Source organism: Haliotis asinina, chromosome 7 (assembly GCF_037392515.1).
Source record: "Haliotis asinina isolate JCU_RB_2024 chromosome 7, JCU_Hal_asi_v2, whole genome shotgun sequence".
Taxonomy (NCBI): Eukaryota; Metazoa; Mollusca; class Gastropoda; order Lepetellida; family Haliotidae; genus Haliotis; species Haliotis asinina.
In genome coordinates this window covers 33,657,378-33,678,381 of record NC_090286.1, presented here as the reverse complement: position 1 = coordinate 33,678,381, position 21,004 = coordinate 33,657,378, and the positions used below count along the sequence as shown (strand labels likewise).

Here is a 21,004-nt window from a genome sequence, read left to right as displayed (position 1 = left end):
AGAAATATATACCGCAAGAGAGGATCGTCTTGTCTGCAACCCCGCGTAATTTGGAAGAATTCTGATGGAAATCCGTTTACAAGAACACTAGAATTTATGTTACTGTAGAATGTTTTTAACCAAGTTTTCATAGACGGCCCGAAATTGAAAAAGTGAAGACATTCCTCGATAAAGGACCATTTGACGGAGTCGAATGCTTTTTCAAAGTCTATAAGTATCAAAAGTCCAGGTTTATTCGTAAATTCTGTGTAGTCCATAATGTCGTTAATCAGTCTTGTACATTCTCCAATGTATCTACCTTCCCTAAAACCCTTTTGGTCTTCACTAATTATATTAGGAAGTGTGTTTTTAATACGTGCTGATATCACGGCTGAGGTTAGTTTGTATGATATATTTAATAGTGAAATGGGTCTAAAGTTTTTCAAATTGTCCTTAGATTTATCTTTTTGGGGGATACATGTTATAAGACTTTGTTTTTGACTGATATATAACTCACCTTTCCTATAAGCTTCATTTAATGAATTGATTAAGTATTTATTGATGTCTTTCCAAAAACATTTATAAAATTCAACTGTAAAGTCAGATGGACCATGGCTTTTCCATTTTTCATATTTTTTAAAGCTGAAAGCACTTCGTCGTATTGTATTTCGCCTTCAAGAGAATGGGCGTCGTTGTCAGATAATCTAGTTATGTCACTATCTTTGAATAAAAATTCTAAATCGACATCTTTCACATGTTTGCTAGTATAGAAAGTTTGAAAGTAGGTCTTTGTATGGTTGATAATATCCTTTGTTTCGCTTATTGGACCTTCATCAGTTTCCAGCTTAGTTATTGCTTTGTTTAGGAAATTCTGTTTTTCCAAAGATAAGAAGAATTTCGATGGTTTTTCTCCTTTTTCATTGCATTTTGCTTTTGATCTCAATATAATGCCTTCTGTTTTGTGTTTATTTTATTCAAGTTGTTGATCTTTTATTGTATTAATTTCCTCTATCAATTGTAACGCAGTTTGTTCATTGTTAGTACTGTCTAGTTTCACTTCGAGGCTTTACGAGTATTTCATTGTTTTCTTCTTCTAGTTTAATCTTTCTTTCTTTTTCTGAGATGAATATTTTAATATTTTATTGTGTGACCTCGAATATTACACATGAGTACCTCGAAAAGCAATTGTTCATTTATCTTTAGTATTTTATCTCCATCTTCATTTCGAGTGTGATATTGATCTACAGTTTCATTAATAATACCTTTGATTTCTCGCACATATTTGGGATCATGTAGCAAACTATTGTTAAATTTCCAAAAACCCTTTCCACTCTCGAGGGATGTAAATTCAACATGTAACGTTATTACTAAGTGATCTGATCTGTAACTGTGTTCTATTTTAGAACTAATGATAGATTTTTCTATATTTCTAACTAGCAAGAAATCTAAACCTGCTTTTTTCAAGGGTTTGGGCTTTCTCCATGTATATCTTCTTGCTTCTAAATTTTATTCTCGCAAGGGATCATAGAGATTAAGTTTGTCCATCATACCGCTTGTTTTGAATTGGGATTATTCATGTGTAAATAATTTGAAGTATCTATTGACTGATCTTGGACTAGATTAAAATCGACTTAGTATTTATCTCTAATCTATCTACATTTGGACCATAGACATTTGTAATGCTTAGTATCTCTTTCTCTGTTTTTATTTTATTTTAAGTATAAAAAAGTTGCCACTTTTTTGGACTTTTATTTCTGTAAGAATTTCAAATTGAGAATTTTAAAAAAAATGTGTATCCTGGATACAATAAATGTTACCTTTTCGTTTTTTCATGTATTCGAACACATCAATCCTCTTTTTTCGTTATTCAAGCCTTGACAGTTTGCAAAGAAGATGTCAAGTTTGTGTGCCATCTCAAGTCATAAAGAACTAGAGTGAGTGGCAAATAACATGATATTGATCGAAGTAAGTTGGCAAGTCAATAACTGACCCAATTTTGGTGTGTCATAGAAACATCTTTTGAGAAATAAAAATGAACATAAATGGTTTAACAACATACATTTAAGGAAATGAAAAAGGACACACTGACCTCCGTATTGTTCCAATAAGAAATGCCCTCCCACAGGATCACTGTTTTAATTGGAAAGCGTATAATCCTTTCATTATCTCAAACTTTTGAAAAATAAAATAAGAGAGAACAGAAACGATTTCTATTGGTTTGATTTCACATCTGAGAAGTTAAAAAACAATTCGGTATTCATCAAAATAATAATCAATCCCAAAGCGTGCTCACAAAGAAACATGCGTCAAGATGAAGTCCAACTGGCACAGCTTGTATAAAGTACTCTGTAAAAGAATACCAATCCTAATATAACGCTTGCACTGCGTATTCTTCACGTTACAAAAAGGTACATGTGGATGTTTAGGCATATTCACATTGTTTTGAAACATAGATGAGTGCCCCGCATATTGCGTCTAGTCGGAATAGAACAACGATGTTACTCAAAATAACAAAATAAGGATCGCTATTGGTAACACACGCTTGCTTTGCGATCTGTTCACATTAATACAAATTTCAGGAGAATCCTATATGGGTGTTTAGGTATATTCACATTGTCATGGACATAGATGAGTGCTCTACATATTGCCTCTATTCAAAATAGAACTGTGGGGTTTCTCATGATAGTAATGGAACCAAAGCATACTCGCAGAACAAGGTTCAAAGTCACAATCTAACTGACACAGTTTACATAAAGTAGTCTGCGAAAGAACACCAATTTTCAATACAAACCTTTCTTTGCGATCAACATGTATTCACGTTAAGACACGTCAAAATATTTAAGAAAGGCACAAATGGATGTTTAGGTACATTGTTGTCGTTTTGGACACAGATAAGTACTCTACATATTACGTCTATTCTAAAAAAATCGGTGGGGTTACGCAGAACAATAACCAAGCCAGAACATACTCACAGAACAAGGTTCACAATCTAACTGGCACTGATTGCCTAAAGTGATCTGCGAAAGGACACTAATTCGTAACTTGCACGCTTGTATTGCGCCTTGTTCTCGTTGCATCTAATTCATATTGAACGATAGTATTTCTCAAAAGTAGTATTTGCAAAGCATACTCACTGAGTGTGGTCATAGGGCCGCGTTTCACCGAGTCATTTAGCAGGATCACTTACGATAGCCTGTAGGGCGGCGGAGCGCGCCTTCAGCGTGGCCTCTCTCTTCGCATGTACAACCGGAAGTCCTTCCCATGCACAACCGGAAATCCGGAAATTACTTTCTGTTAGGATGGCGCATTGCACATTGCAATATTATCTTATAATAAGAACCAACCACTCACGAAACGGCAAAATCGAATCGTTATTATTTAGAAATCATGTTACCTTATACGTGTATTAAAGATATAGTTCCATACTTGATGTAACTAAATTTCTCATCACCTTAATACCATACGGTGTTACATGTATATTAATAAGACGTGACAAGAAACGTAAGCTGCCCGAAGTTAATTGCTATAGTTTTCACGAAGTCACTATAAATAGTTCAATCAGGTTGTATGCAATCAATAGGATGATGTGGCAGGAACAGTCATTAGAAAAGCTCGCAGGCCAATTTCACGAATTCTGTACATATTGCACTACATGTACTTCATTGATTAACGCTCCTTTACTAACATCAAGTGACCAAACCATCTTTAAACGTGATGACCAGGGGGAAGTTCCAATGTTAGTACTCACCATATATTACACAAAGTCAATCTGTCCCTGCATACACTCACCAGAAACTATCAACCATCTCATAAAGTGGATACGCAGTTCAAGTATATAGCTTTATTGTGCCAAGATCCATAATCAATCGCAGCCCGTTTTGAAGAACCCTTCATGCAGCGGACTGTGCTGGCATGGTGAGAAGCGGGATGCCAGGAATACTGATGAGTTTCCGCGGGGTCTTAAGTGTCACGCGCGACTACAAACGGCAGGAATCAATACCACTTGAGTGTGCAGTGTAAATGCGTTGGGGACATAAGGCGTGCAAAATAAAGCACTTGACAATGTTTCTCTTACTTATTTGTTGTTAAAGTGTGAATCAATGAATACCCTAAGGATGCCGACAAACAGTTTATATTTGTACTGAAGGCATGTTGCGGAGGTAGTTTTCGTAACGTAGTTTCATCCTCTAGCGAGTATTAAGCGACTTCTTTTACATCGAACGCAGAAAGACTTTCCAACTTTTTTAACCTGCTTATTCAATACAGTATTTTATTGCCCTTTCATTTTGAACATGCCAGCAATGATGTGTATGGGTATTCTATTTTGATTTTACTACATTTGGTTTTGTTTTTCCAGGTGAACAATTCGTATGGCTTCTTGTGTGTTTATGACTGGAGCCCGCTATGGGGCGAACCCATATCGGAATATCTTATTGACAGGGATTAAAAAAACTCCCATAGGTGGAATGGTTCCATGGGTGAAAAGATCTTAAAACTACAATCGTGCATTAGGTGAAGGGTTTTGCAAAGATGAAATGGTGCTCTAGGTTAAGGACGGCTTTTCAAAGATGGAGTGATACAATTAGGTGACGGTGTTTTAGATGGTATGGTGCGTTTCCAGGAGGGAATTGTGCATAGGCTGAAAGGGATTTTCAAAGATGGCATTGTGCATAATGTCAATGGTTTGTTTCAAAGACGGTACAGTGGTTATGGTGAAGGATGTCTTCAAATTTAGTGACAACCTACATTTGGTGAGTCTGCATTAGTGGATTATGCAAACAAAATATGACAACAACACTTTGTCCACTTTTCGATCTTGTGTCAACGCAATATTCAATACAACATTGGAACCAATGTCCTCAATTTTGCTGACAACCTACACTGAGTGATTAGTGGCAAACACTTGTTTATTTTAGACCACTAACCTGCTTATACTAACATTTTCAAATATCAACTGTCTTAAAATTACACACTTAACATTAAATACTATTGTTTAAGAAATAATTTGGTAATTTCAGTCGGAACATAAGCTTTATCAGACCCACTGTAAAATATTACAAAATACTGTCAAATAATTTCCACTTTCAAATTGACTTAATCAACATTAAACACATATACTTTGAAGACACATGAATATCATCACTACTTATTATCAGATTGCATTTTTAAGACATGTTGCATGTCCATTATTGGACAATATTTTATAATGTCTTGATATTTATCGAAATATACACCTTGAAGATAACTGTACTGTAATTCCAGGACAACCATCATTATTCATTAGAGATGATTGAATTACCATAATTACACACAAAATAATAAGTCTGATGGTTGTGGAAATACTTATCTGTAAGGTGACTGTACATTGCTACATGAATTTCATAGCAGTGTTTCAAAGTCATTACAAACGTCTCACTGTTCAGTTCGAGTTGTCCCATATGACGGTTTGTATTGTCAGTGGTTAACGAATCATGTTGGGATGTAGGAACTTAAACGCTTTTAACGCTTTCCCAACTGTATCAGTAATGAAGGTTACGTTTCCTGACTAAAGTAGTTTTACAAAAACAAACGATGCCGAAATACTCCGCCATGTTGTGGTGAAATTGCCAACGTTACGTCCCATGCGAGAAGAAATTAGACGGAGTTATATACAAAATATATAGTTCTGTGAGGTCTGGTTTTGTCTTCCATATCCTACCACTAGCCCAGCATATCAAAACGGTTGTATACGTCGATCTACGAGTCCTCTTTTTGCCTTCCATATCCTACCACTAGCCCAGCATATCAAAACGGTTGTATACGTCGATCTACGAGTTCTCTTTTTTCCCTTCCAGATCATACCACCAGCCCAGCATATCAAAACGGTTGTATACGTCAATCTACGAGTCCTCTTTTTGCCTTCCATATCCTACCACTAGCCCAGCATATCAAAACGGTTGTATACGTCAATCTAAGGGTCCTCTTTTTGCCTTCCAGATCATACCACCACCCCAGCATATCAAAACGGTTGAATACGTCGATCTAAGAGTTCTCTTTTTGCCTTCCAGATCATACCACTAGCCCAGCATATCAAAACGGTTGAATACGTCGATCTAAGAGTTCTCTTTTTGCCTTCCAGATCATACCACCACCACAGCATATCAAAACGGTTGAATACGTCGATCTAAGAGTTCTCTTTTTGCCTTCCATATCCTACCACTAGCCCAGCATATCAAAACGGTTGCATACGTCAATCTACGGGTCCTCTTTTTGCCTTCCAGATCATACCACCACCCCAGCATATCAAAACGGTTGAATACGTCGATCTAAGAGTTCTCTTTTTGCCTTCCAGATCATACCACTAGCCCAGCATATCAAAACGGTTGCATACGTCAATCTACGGGTCCTCTTTTTGCCTTCCAGATCATACCACCACCCCAGCATATCAAAACGGTTGAATACGTCGATCTAAGAGTTCTCTTTTTGCCTTCCATATCCTACCACTAGCCCAGCATATCAAAACGGTTGCATACGTCAATCTACGGGTCCTCTTTTTGCCTTCCAGATCATACCACCACCCCAGCATATCAAAACGGTTGAATACGTCGATCTAAGAGTTCTCTTTTTGCCTTCCAGATCATACCACTAGCCCAGCATATCAAAACGGTTGCATACGTCAATCTACGGGTCCTCTTTTTGCCTTCCAGATCATACCACCACCCCAGCATATCAAAACGGTTGAATACGTCGATCTAAGAGTTCTCTTTTTGCCTTCCAGATCATACCACTAGCCCAGCATATCAAAACGGTTGCATACGTCAATCTACGGGTCCTCTTTTTGCCTTCCAGATCATACCACCACCCCAGCATATCAAAACGGTTGCATACGTCGATCTAAGAGTTCTCTTTTTGCCTTCCAGATCATACCACCAGCCCAGCATATCAAAACGGTTGAATACGTCGATCTACGGGTCCTCTTTTTGCCTTCCAGATCATACCACCACCCCAGCATATCAAAACGGTTGCATACGTCGATCTAAGAGTTCTCTTTTTGCCTTCCAGATCATACCACCACCCCAGCATATCAAAACGGTTGAATACGTCGATCTAAGAGTTCTCTTTTTGCCTTCCAGATCATACCACTAGCCCAGCATATCAAAACGGTTGCATACGTCAATCTACGGGTCCTCTTTTTGCCTTCCAGATCATACCACCACCCCAGCATATCAAAACGGTTGCATACGTCGATCTAAGAGTTCTCTTTTTGCCTTCCAGATCATACCACCAGTGTAGCAACAAAGCCCGTAACGACTCTGGAAACTGGAAATTAAATAACGAGAGCCCCGATGCTTTGAGACATTCCAGCAGAAGCAGACCGTCGTCCCCTGGAGAGGAGGCGTTACAGGCGAGGAGACAGGTATAGGTCGTGGTGACAGAGAAGCTGATTCTGTCATTTCTCTCATACGTTTCAGCGGTTGTCCCCTGTCTCTTATACGAGATGCTTTTACGATAACATGTGACTGTTCCCTTGGGTTGATGTTATTGATGCTGTCTGTTCGAGATCCCTGTGGAGATTTGACAGGCAGATATACATCACCAGATTTCCTTTTCGAATTTTGGGAATTAGTTACAGAAACAAAGATGCATGTCAGTATTTGATTTGGTTTGTTTGTTGCTTACCGCCGCACTCAGCAATATTCCAGCTATATGTCGGTGGTCTCTAAATACTCTACTTTGGATCAAACAACCCTTTGTCAAAGGCAACTTGATGTTTCAAATGCATTCTTTGAGCTTGTATATTGGATTCCAGTTTCATACTTTTTGTCTTTGTTTTAAACATGTGTTGTTATTGTCACGACCACATTGTCTGAAATTAGAGGTAAGTGACTGGAGCAGGATCGACACTAACGGCCACTTTTGTAACGTAGATGTTGAAAAGGTCTTCTCATCATTTATATTTCTTATACGCACGGCGCCCTTGAAGAGCCGATCAACCCATGTTTGACGTAAGAGCCGACTAACGTGATCGCCGACGCAACTGTCATACAATGTCTTTTCATGATCTTCTGTTTTATGTCTCTAACCTTCACTCAAAACATAGGCAATAAGTAAAATAAGTGGTTCAACAACAAACTAATGATTGGTAATCAAACACCTTTCTACTCAGATTGATACATGAAAGGAGTAAGGTCAGTCAAAAATCTACAGGACAAAGATGGAAAATATTTAGATTTTAATGAATTTGTAACTAAATTTCATTGCAATGCCAATTTCTTATCTTATCAAAGTATGATCATTTGTGTTAAACACCTACATAAATATTATAATCTTGCTCCCCTTAATTCGGACCACATAACATTAGAACTGCCCATAGCACCTTACCACATACGTACACTGATACAGTCTGACAAGGGTAGCAAGTTCTTTTATATAACTCTTCTCCCGTCAAAATTCAAGAAATCAGCCTCAACTTTAAAATGGGAAACCATACTAGAAGCTAACATTGATGAAACAGATTGGTGAACTTACAATATTATTCCATTTAGATATACACAGAGTACACATTTAAGATGGTTAAAAATGAAAATTATTAACAATATCTTAGTCACAAACTATTATCAACATAAAATAAAAGCCAGTGACTCACCCCTGTGTAGCTATTGTAAAATTTCCAGTAAAACTATTTGAAACCTTTTTGGGGACTGTAATTTGATAAAAACACTTTGGAATAATGAGTGGCTCGTGTCTGATGCTGGAATAAGAATTAACCTTACCCCACAAACCATACTATTTGGATTAAAGAAAAACGAAATGCTCCTTTGAATATAATTTTGCTTCTTACTAAACAAACAATCTTCCGCAACCGAAAATATGGAATAATACCAGATCAAAAGAATATTTTTAGAATCTGCTGCCAGTACTATTATGTCTCAAAATGTATCGCTTTCTCACTTGTTCATATGATAAGTTTTCAACATTTTGGTCATCACTACATACTTTATTTGCCTAGTAGTGCACTACCTGCTTTGGATATAGTCCATATCTAACACTGAACTTAAGTAAAGACTGTAGGGCACTATACATGTATGTTTATGACATTACCACCATGACATACCTCTGAATACATATCAGGGCATGATTTAATGCTTTGTTTCTAGCACTGGTGCAGCGTAATTTTACCAAATGAACCTATTATTGAGTCTTACCTGTACAAGGTGCAATTCAATCTTTGAGAAATACAGTAACAATAAGTCTAACAGTAAGCATACATATGTCAGCTCATCTTTCTCCTACACTTTGAAAAGCTATGGCACCGAAACAATGCTGCTCACAGACACTTCTCGGCTATGACAATGCATGTAAACAGGGATCAGTTTTGTCTTCGTGTTGCTATGGTTTCATGGTAACTATATCAAGTTTATATACACCGAAACCTCTGATGTTTTACACACTATCCTACACCTGGAGTTTTGGAATTTGGCTGGTGCAGGTGGATTTTTGTCATAGGCTACACCTGGTGCAAGCAAGAGAGCAATCTTTGAATTCAGTCCTGCATACTCTCTTGGAAATATTAAGACCATGCAATTGTTACCTACCGATTACAACATGTGACCTGTACTCAGAAAAAATGTGCAAATAAAAAAATAAGTAAATCAAGGCATCATCAACCAATGTCATTGCGTTTACGTTTTGAAGTGAGTCCATGGGGTAAGTTCCAAACTGTCATGCCTTCATTTCATTTCATTCTCGAACATAATGCAGAAAACAGACCTATACTTCAGCCCACAAACTAATTTAAAGAACAACGTGAACTATGACAATTTATGCTAAGCTAAATAATTGAATATTTAAAAAGACGACATTGGAAATGGACAATCTTGGCAACAGCAACATGGCAATCGGAGCATTTTGCTATATTTGTCTAAATAGCACTCCTGTGCGTCTGATAGAATGTTCAGTCCCGTCCGATATTTATTGGAACCGTTTGCTGATATGTCGACGGAATCCGTGAAAATCTGTTATTTACAATTACAGGGTAAGTTTCGGAATAGCCAAAGTCTATTGGACATAGGCAGATTTGACTTCTCACTGTTGACGCGATTTTGTTCACATTGATTCACATATATATTAAACTGTGGTCATAGCAAGCCGCTGTGGTCTCAGCTGCGATGTACCTGCACATCAACTGAAGTTCGTCAATGTACCAGCAGAGTCCGAATGCCTGCGCCTGAGGACATTGTTATAAAACTGATCACAAAATGTCAGGGATACTTCCCTTATTTTGTTTATGGTGATGCAGGACCCAGATGAAGCTTATTAAAGAACAAGTAAGCTTGCTTGAGAATGACAGAGTGCTTTCAAATGGCACTAAGCGCATAAGTGCTATTTCATTAGCATCAATCGATAATCTATGAATGGTTAAAAAGTACGTAGCTGTCACATATAACAATGTTCTTCTCTAAGTAATGTTTCTGTTGTCAATGAAAACAACATCCATCACTGTCTGTTAACTGTCAAACAGAAATTTGGTTACAATGACTTTGAAAAACAGAAAAGTGTCTTATCGATTGAGAAAATGACTGTATACTGGCTAAGTATTTCATGCTTAGTGTGGTATGGGTTACCATTTCCCTCCATCCCTTATCAAGGAATGAGGGGCTGTGGCATAGCGTTTGCTCGTCACACCGAAGGCCCGGGTTCGCTTCTCCACATGGATACAGTATGTGAAGCCTGTTTCTGGCGTCCCAAGTCATGGTATTGGTGGAACATTGCTAAAAGTGGCGTAAAACACAACTCACTTTTATTAAGGAATGAATTAACTTTAAGACGATACATGGTGATTTGCTTGCAAATACACCCATACCGTAGGGCACATGCCATATGAAATATTATTCATGAAACAATCACTGCTGTCGAGGTAGTTTCTATGGATATATAAGCAGAATCGTTTACTTGGATAGCTAATATTGCCAAAATGTTTCACATGTGACACGCACAAGCTTTGTATGCAACAAGCATCTTTGCGCTCGGCATTTCGAGGACGCACACGTTAGGGGTTTGAAAGCCTTCTGTCTCCAATGTCATGGAGGCTTGCCATATTCCTGCACAACCCCGTATGAGCAACCTGTGACTTTTAATGTCACTGCGGGGACTAATTACAAGTATTGAGCTTCGGGCCAAGTAGCCTCTCATCCATAATGTATCAAAATGATGCCCAGAAAGGAACCATGCCAGAGCAGGTTTTTGTGAGTGTTTTTGTCTTCTCTCAACAACAGCGTCGTCAGTTGTTTGTGGTTATCATGACCATGGGTGACCTTATAGTATGGCTAGCAATGCACATACTGTAAGATAAGACCGACAAGAGTGGTTTGGACAGTTTTTTAGCACCCGGTCGTTGACCCTCCTAAAGAAATTAGTGCACCAACATGTATTATGTTGTCGTTTCATATATATAATGGCCAGGATCTATATGTGGTAATAATAATTTGCAACATACCGACCATGGGGTCCATTATGTGTAGCAATAAGTGGACCACCATGGTGATCGTAAAAGCACAAACAGGAACCGAAAAAATACAGTTTTATCCTACATACATTGAGACATCGCGATATTGCCCGGGCACAAAGTGGATAAACGTTAGTACTTGCGACTACTTGCACAATAATAATCTTACTATTTCCTTAATACGTCCAGCATATAGGGGCATGAAGAGCACCGTGACGATTACACGGAGCCTATACAATGCCGTTACAATTATCGATTCTGCTGTAGTCAGTGACTAAGGAGCCGGTAAAAGCTCATTTGTGCAACAACATTTCTCAGGGGATGTTTTCCGTCTGTCACAGCTTTGATTAACTAATCTGAAGAAAAAAATCCAATATACCTAAAAATGTTTGTAGCGACTGTTCTAGATATTTACCGGATTTTCAGAAGAATAATTATCTTGCCATCTTGATTCTTAAGCCACCCGACATGGACACGTGACTTCCATCTTCCAAATGTGTTTCAACGTAATGTTGAATACGTCTCTAGATAGAAGTGGAGTCTTTCAAATCAATCACCAACGTCTATCATACAGTTAGTGATTTTGGTCAGCTATGTAATATATGTAATCTTTAATCTCCGTGTCATATTTGTATAGAAGAAGAGGCACACTTGGACGTGCTTGACTAAGTGATTGAGTGACCCTCTTGTTGTAGAAAGTAACATACCTCTTAAACCTGTTTCTTTACTATTAACAAGAATATATAAGAGTATACAGTCAAAAACTATTTATCTTTGCTGTCCTGTTTTTCAAGGAAATAAGTAAATGGACAGTCGTGGCACGGGTTTCTGTTCCGTTATTTGGTTGTATTCAGACCGCATCACCGGAATCAGGCATCGAGCATCAAACACTTACTCTTAATACTAACTGAGAGATCTCAGCTACCGACAGCATGGTTTCATTTTCGAAAGATCCATATATCTTTTATCTATCCCATGTCAGTTTCTACAATGGCCGAATTCTTTATTCCGTATTTCCAAGTACACTCACGAAGCAACATTCTACATCGTCCTGGTTATAGTGTGCAGTGTGAACGCAAGCATCATTCAGTTGTTTTTACATTCGTGTCATGTATATTTGCAGTGGAATATTTAAAAAATGGAATAAATGTAAGAAAGGGAAAAAACATACATTACACTGAGCTCACACATTTCATTCAGATAAATACACACCACTTGTGATAGGATCTATAATTGTATTATTAATGGACATTGCAAATATCTATAATGGCCCTTGGAACCTGCCGTCAACCATCAAACGTGTCTCGCCCTTTTGACACGATTCGCAATGGTTATCCCGCGATGTTCAATCAGACATATATCTTAAGATTTTATTGGGCCTAGGGCTGACAGATAAATCAAATGACAGAATTCCTGTTTGCTGTGTCCTTTACTTGTGATAACATCTACAGACTCTGCGACGCTGAACCGTTGCCATGTAAATCAATCGAACAGGATAGAAAACCCCGAAACACAAATTAATGATAGCGACTATTAGAAGATGTAGACGAGGTTCTCTTTGCAGAATACGAAGAAGTCTGAGATTTCGTCCTGTCGTCGCGTGCTTAGATTAAAGTTCCATTCAAAGAGTACATCTGGAAATTTAAAGGTACTCTTCGGCGAAATAGTTCGTCGCGCATGTATCGGTGGTGCTGGAAGCTGCAGAGCTGAAATCAACATACCAAATGTCAACACATGTTTAACATTTGAAAATAATACGAATGATACTGCGCGTCAATTAACTACAGTTTGATTGTAGTCGTTTGCATAAGCTATGAACTACAAGTGAACCACACTGATCGTACAGTACATCAGTCCGCTGCTTGGTAGTATGATGTCAGCTTGTGAGTTGAGTTTTCTTGCTGGTATCACTATTCATGTCTAAGGACAGCTATCAAATGTTCGAGTCTCAGACGTTGCCACGTGTTAGAATGCACGTCGAGTGGTATTCTACTGACAAACAAAAACATAATCATATGGCGAATGGAGAATACAATCAGTACATGGTTAGCATTTAAGGGTCGCATGTCCACACAGCATGTTGAAACTGAGATAATAGGTAACCCAAGCTACATAATGACCGTGCGATACGTGAAAGGACTACGACCATTGACGTTCTAATACAATGTATGAGAAATACAAGCAGATAAAAGTCAGTCTGCCTCAAATGTCAGATATGTCCCATCAGGCAACACTGTGATACATCAATACCTCGTCATCGTCCTTTCCATTCTTAGGCCCAAAGATATTTCGTCTGGATGAAATACACTTAACGATCTAATCCTTTTCTTTTGTGTCCGGATTGTCGTGTATTCTTTTACTGCACGCCTACGTATGCATCGGTTTGAGTGGGAAATGGATCTTCTTCAGATTGCGGTAAATACGAACGCCAATACTATTTATACATAAAAATAGATGCCTTCTCCCCAAATACGGAAGTGTCGTAATCTGGTAAGACAACGAATCTTTGAAGACAAAAGCAGTTCGCGAAACAATAATGAGGAAAAGTTCTTAGAGTCATTCACACTTTTCAGAAATGTAGAAAACCTATATTAACTATCCTTTTTACAATTTCATATCTTTTTTTAAGGTGATAAAGATGCTGGTGGTGATTATTGTCCTCTTCCTGATCTGCTGGGGCCCAAAACTGGTTATGCACGTGATGAAGAAGTTGGAACTGCAAGCGTTGTACAGCCCGCACATGTTCCATCTCACGGTAATCTTTTCTAGTCTTTGTATGTGTTTGTGACAAGGTGGAACAGGATACGTTACTCGTTCTCCGGCACGTGGTATTATCACTATTACCAGGGGAAATACATTCGTGATATAGTCATAGCTATAACAGCGATGTCTGCCTGATTGAAACGCTTATAACCCTATTCTAAAACATCGTGTTAATTCATCGATAACAATAATGATAAGTTATCTACTGCGTACAGTCTCCACACACCAAGTGATAGTCGCGGCGCTTTATCAGAAATATTACCTCGGATAACCCAAGGTGTCTATTATTCGCTAGAAAGTTATGGTCGCATGACTTCAACCGGATACCCTTTTTCTGCTGGGTTAATACAGGCAATTTTGATGAAACTAACTTCCCTGAGGTGAGACCATACGTATCACACCAGGGCTTTTTAAACAATGGATAAAGCTAATCCTAAAATGTATTTGCACACAAATCTGCCACTGTGCATTTTTCAACTGTAAAGGACATGAGCTACGAGCTTGCCAAATTATTTACGAACCTGACCACAGCATGACTAACACGAGGCATTAACCTCATTTATATCATAGCATACCCATTATTCATACACAGACGCGTAAGTGCATACGGCGCTTATCGCTACTGTGGAAACATTGCATGTGGGCTCATATATGGACAATAAGAAGTGTGTTAACACAGGGGCTTCTGGTCTGAAAACCCCTCAGCAACTACATTAGGCCTCCTTTACACAGGACTGCGACCGCTCTGCCTTACCTCTGCTTTCTAAAAATTGCCAGGACGCAGTGGTCAGAAATACATGTGTGTTATGTCCCATGTGCCTTCATTGCACGACTTAAGCTTCCAATTTGTGACATTATAGTGGCGTTGTTAGAGCATCCTAGGCGTCTTCTCTGCCTTCCCTCCCCATCCATTCGGCCTCACCTCGGCCTTCTATGTATCATTTTAAGAAAATAACGGCGTCCCCTCAGCTTTGCCTCCGCCTTCTCGCCGACTGTTGTGCCTTCCTTGTACATTTATTGGTGTTGCTTTGCCTTCTATCTGCGTTGTCTGGCAAATGTTCCTCAACCTGCATGCCCTAGGTGTATAAGTATCTGGCTAGGACAGTTTAACACTAGTTTCATACGAACCGGCTAAGTGAAATCATCGTATTACGATTTCAGTAAGTATGAACAATAACCTGCGTTTGCAAATTGCATGCAAGGTCAACACGCTTTGTTGTTCAACCAGATAATCACTGCCATCATAAATAGAAGGGAAAATAGACGTAGAAGAAGAAGACGGAGAATCCTGTGGGTCAGCCAATGGTTGACTAAAACCAACTAGTGCATGAACTGCATCTGGAAGATGTAGAGTCATTCTCCAATTATCTGAGAGAGGAACCAGCAACTATTGACAAACTCCTCCAACGGATTGGCCAAAGAATCGCCAAACAGAACACGAATAGGACCAGTATTGTGTGTCTTCTAGGACCAGTATTGTGTGTCACGAAGCACGATCTCCATTTTCGTGCATGAAGTGTGCAGAGCTATCTTAGAAGAATATACGAAAGAAGTTGTCAAATGCTGTGGAAATCGGCAGTACAACACTTTTTATATCATGCAATCTGGAAAGTCGGAGGAGAAGCAGAATAAAGGCAGAGCGAACGCCGTGCACGTAGTTGTTCAAAGGGACGAGCTAGTTGCTGAATGAAGGCAAGGCGAACGTCAATGGATGCTCGACGGACGCACAATGAAGGCAAACTGAAGGCAAGGGCAAAGCCACGATTAACGAAGATTTTATGTGGCGTCCCTTTGCGGACCGTAGTACCTTCACTCTTCAACCACGGCGATGGTTCTGCCTTCGCTCTGCCTAGCCTTTGCCTTCCTTCTGCGTCTTGCCATCAATCTAGTTTGTTTTGAGAATGTTAAATACAATCGCCACGGTAGTGGCGTACTGAGACGTTCCTGACTCTGCCTTCTCTCTGCGTTCATTGTGCTTCCATTGAGCGTTCAGTGGCTTTCTGAAAATTGGTAGAACGCAGAAGAAAGGCAGGGCGGTCGCCGACATGTGAAAAGGGGGCTTTACTACGTTACTGTAAGACCATTCTACAATCCCCAAGGAAATGGTACGAGCCATTGCCCTGTGTCAATTTCACCGTAAAGAGACATGTAATCTCTTTGTTATCAACCTTATAGTAGGGTTACCCATTATTCTTACGATCTTAGCTTGAGCTTAAGCAAAGTAATAGCATCGTATTTAGAAAGTGGGCGAATATCGACACCGATACTAACGCGTACATGGCAGCGAACCCCGTATAGAATGAGAACCAAAGGTTAGGTCTGTAATGTGAGAGGTGTAATGTGAGAGGTGTAATGTGTAACTTTGTGAGCCAAAGTGAGTGAGTTTATTTTTACGCCGCTACTGGGCGGCGGCATGAGACCCACAGACCCATAGTCGTGGTTCTGGATACAAGTTATCCCTGACTGGTTTTTGGATTGTCACTATCGCACCCATGCCGTGGACTACGTGAACGCCTAAAATGCTTAACTATGAGCTTTTAGCTCACGGGTCGTTATGAAAGAGAATAAAATGGCTGACGCACTGCCCCGCGTGAGCAACACTCAATTCCTGTCAGGATGTACATCCCTCGTGCCCTCGTCATGGTCGATATAAACAAGACGAAACATGCGGCTGAACACACACATTTCAATTTAAATCAAACAGAGTACCGTACATTAAACATGTCTCTCGTTGGCTATTTTCTGCCTGTTGATTTGGCTGTCCACCTCCTCTCTTTTAGTCTCCTGTAGCCTGAATATAGATGAGACGATATCCTCATCAGATTACGTCAGCTGAACCATGAGCACACATGGAGAGCGAAATCATAATAAATCCTGCAGAGTTTCTTTAAACAATCAGATGACTTGAAAAACAATTCTCATCTCATTATTACTTGATTCGTAACTTTCTTTCTTTAGAAAACAACAACAACAATAAAAACACACACACGCAAAGATCACCAACATTCCTTCAGTGACACTCCCACGGAGGAGTAGGATGCCGCGGCACTCAGAAACGACTGAGTTTAGACCCTTTACAGCGATATAATAGCACATTTCTCATTTGCGTTCAGGTACTCATATTATGTTATGAGATGTAACAAGCTAATATGCTGTTGCCTGGATTGCGCTGTCCCCTTGAAGTTAACATGTTGTTTTGGTACCTGGTTACAGAGCCTTTGTTGTAAGAACCTGAATGTCCGCATTACCCTATTACAGATTTTGTAGGAAAATGTTGTCTTCTTGTGGTCGTTGAGTTGGTTGTTGCATGTTATCGTATCCCATTCGTGTACATTGATGCTCATGATATCAAAGACAATATTGTACGACCACGTGTCGATTGTTTACAGTTTTGTTTACGTATAAAATGACTTAAACAATACAGAACACCCGGTGCTTTCGGGTTACTTTCAAAACGACGAAAATGCGTTTCTGTGCATTATTGATTTTGACTTAGCAGTCGCTAGCTTTGTGTACTTGTTGCAAAAACACCACAGATATTCTTTACACTGTCAAGCTCGGAAGTTCATGAAAATCACCTTTTTGTTGAATCACAAGAAGCTGGACAATTGATGTCAGCGGCGGTAATCACCAAACAATCAAACAGACAAACAGACAACACGCCCCCTGAAGATTTATGCCTTTTATGGATGCTTCAAAATTTCGCCCACAATGAACGTTCTCCTCACTATTGCAGTGTTGCTAAAGTATTTGTTGTCGCTAAGATTATGATAATAGAAAGTGAATGGTCGGAGTCATGGTCATTCTTCTAATGCTTTGTTTCGCGGTAGGTAGATCTACGGTCTGACGTCGATGACACTGTAATGGTGGGTTTCATCAAAGTGGGTTTCATCGTTTATAATGAACGATAACAACCTTCGGCAGTAAACAGGATACATGCTGCGAAAATCCAAATATGAGTTCTGTGATGGCAAAGACGGATTTATACTCGGATATATACATTACATCAATCTTGATCTAAGGTTTTTTTATATAATATTTATGTATTATATTTCTTGGCCTGGACGATTGATAGAAAAATGAAAAGAAACGTGAATTGAAACAACTTCAGTATCAGTCCGGCATCATGGCAAGCTATTCATGTACGCGTTTCCTTTCGGCGTCATTAACTGAATATGATAGTTTTATAGATACATTACTCCCAAGATCAAATTTATACTTTGACACCTGAGTCCATCGTAGTCAACATTTTAAATATCAATGCCCCTGGTTCCAAGACGTTGTGCATTATAAGATTTGTGTAGGGAACACGATGTTGTGAGCGAATACAATCGGCCTCCAAAATGAGTGATTGAGTTGGTTCAGTTGTACACTATTCCAGTTATATCAGTGCGCGCCAGTCCAATGTAGGAGTAAAGTCAAAAATGGTGATCTCAGATGTTTACAGTTTTGATGTAGTGAACACCGCGGTGAGGGATTCAGTACTGACCAAGCCAGAAAAGTTATCTGGGCGCACCGGGATTCGACCCAAGAATCGTAGGATTCCGGTGTGACCAAGGGACGCAACTCTAGTTTCACCCCGTTTATTAAAAGCCAGGTTACTTCTCATTGGGCAAATCTTGTTGATTAGTATTGTGATTATGTTTGTCAGTATAACCGAAGATTGTCTCAAATTTGAATTTTAAAACTGAAGAAGCTAATCCTAAAGGCCAAATACCTGACGTTTGCCGTGCAGCTATTATGGTCAAAGTACACGAAACTGTGTCACAAAACAGCAGTTTTGAATTGTGTCCAACAGGATTGTACAAACAATCACAACGTCACGTTTATGAAATTAAAATGGTGTCGTGGACTCGTCATGGAGTTAATATGTACACCAACAGGCCGGTTTTCATAGAACGCCTAAGATACGTAATTTACATCAGGCAATAGACATAATCATTACAGATATGATATGAAAGTGTGAATTCGAATTTCCAACCCGTTTAGGTCAGACTTGGAATTGAGCGTCAGTAACCAATTCTTGTCATAAGATGCGGCTAATGGGATCGAGGGGATAGTCTTAGTTGGTACATGTGATCGTATCCAAATTGTTAAGAGCAATACCAGTGATGTCAGTCACTGAATTGTCTGGATCATTTTAACGAACTAATTCGTTATGCTTGCAATTATGGAAAGACTCTTTGTATTTCAGATCCTGCTAACCTGCTTACCGTACGTGCAATCCTGCCTGAACCCGTTCATCTATGTCCTCATGTCAAAGTCTATGAGGAAAACCATCAAGACGTCACTTCCTTTCTGCTTCCGCCGTTACTGCTTGTGCTACTGTTGTCGTTACAGAACATCCGGGTCACCGGTGAATGAACTGGTTTTAACTAACCACAGTGCAACGGGACAAACCGGACTGAAAACGTCGGTGGAGACATTTAGAAGCTATGGTGCTAATGAACCAACGGACCTCTAAACCAGTGTACAGAACAGAGAACAAATAATTATATTCCTGCATCCAACAGTTAGACTTGGCTTACCTGTACGGATACAGTAAAGGGTTCAGGTCGATATGATTTTAAAGGGCGACTTTCAAAGTGTCACCGAGTGTCACATAGAGCAATGCAGTACAAGTAAAATCGTTCCCTCTGGACATGACATTACATGACTAGTGATTCGAATTTAGCGAATCATTTCTCTTTTGCAATTTAATAGAATAAGCAGGGGTCTAGGATATTCAGACAGCAAAAGATGTCCATGAAGATAATAGTACAACGTTAGGGAGAAGTGTTCGTTCATCTGCAACCTTTCACAGATGACCTCCAAGATTTTGTGTGTCAGGGGTACCTCGATGAGGAAGAACGAACCAGAAAATCTGTGACACCGTGGAGAATGTATATTATTATTGAAACTTTGCCCATGAAAAAAATGTCAGTTTATCAGGTTTAAACAAATAGACATGAAACCTGGGTTCTTCACAGCCAGCAGAAGTAACACCAACAGTCCAAATGGTGTACAAGCAACATACATCCATAAGAAGTATTGACCAAATGCAGAGGGCAAAAACCACCTGGAAAGCGTATGCCTTCTGTTTCCTGTGATTATGGGAGTGCCTACTTTGTTGACTATCTCCTATAAGACATGACAAGAAATGGTGTATATTATGATGCAGCTCGGAGCAGTTTGCGTGATGTAACTACTACAGAGGTACGTAGGAAGCTACTCTACACAATGCCATGGATGTAATCCATCGAGGCACATTCCACCACTGATCTTTCTACGTCAGGACTTTCTTCTGGTTTCGAAGTTAAAAGGAAGCTCGAGTCTAAACACATTGAGACAAACGATGACGTCATAGCACCTGTCTAGAACATTTTGGACAGAAAAGAGAAGCATGAACCACGGCCAAACTATTTCCAGCATCTGTGGCAATGTGTATCATTCATTTTGAACAAATATATCATTAAAATGTCTTTACATCGAGGTTTTTTCTCTATATGGCTCAGAACCTACATGTCAGTCTTTGAATCATGTCCATGTATTTTCAGATACGGGCGTAACAATTTGTGTAAAGTGTATAAAGATGACCATTTCTCTGTGCCACGAGGATAACCCGTTGTTCGATCGATCTTAAAATAATTAGAAGACAAACAAATTGGGTTTTGAATAAGAATCAAAGTTTCTTGGGGCTGCCATTTTGCTCAAGCAAAGAGTCATTACATGGATGTTGCACAAATCTTTCACTCATTCTACTTCAGCTATGCTACTAGATTCGCCCGTCATAACAAG

At 39.2% G+C, this 21,004-nt stretch overlaps 1 protein-coding gene across 1 annotated transcript in view; it reads left to right on the top strand.

Annotated features, from left to right (window-relative positions):
• The window catches only part of LOC137292228 (QRFP-like peptide receptor), a 65,406-nt gene extending 45,715 nt beyond the window's left edge, over window positions 1-19,691 (top strand). The window contains exons 4-6 of the mRNA XM_067823807.1: window positions 7,234-7,375; window positions 14,094-14,219; window positions 19,422-19,691. Of these exons, the coding sequence (XP_067679908.1) occupies window positions 7,234-7,375; window positions 14,094-14,219; window positions 19,422-19,691 (538 nt within the window). The remainder of the gene's footprint in view (window positions 1-7,233; window positions 7,376-14,093; window positions 14,220-19,421) is intronic.
• The last annotated feature ends 1,313 nt before the right edge of the window (window positions 19,692-21,004 follow it).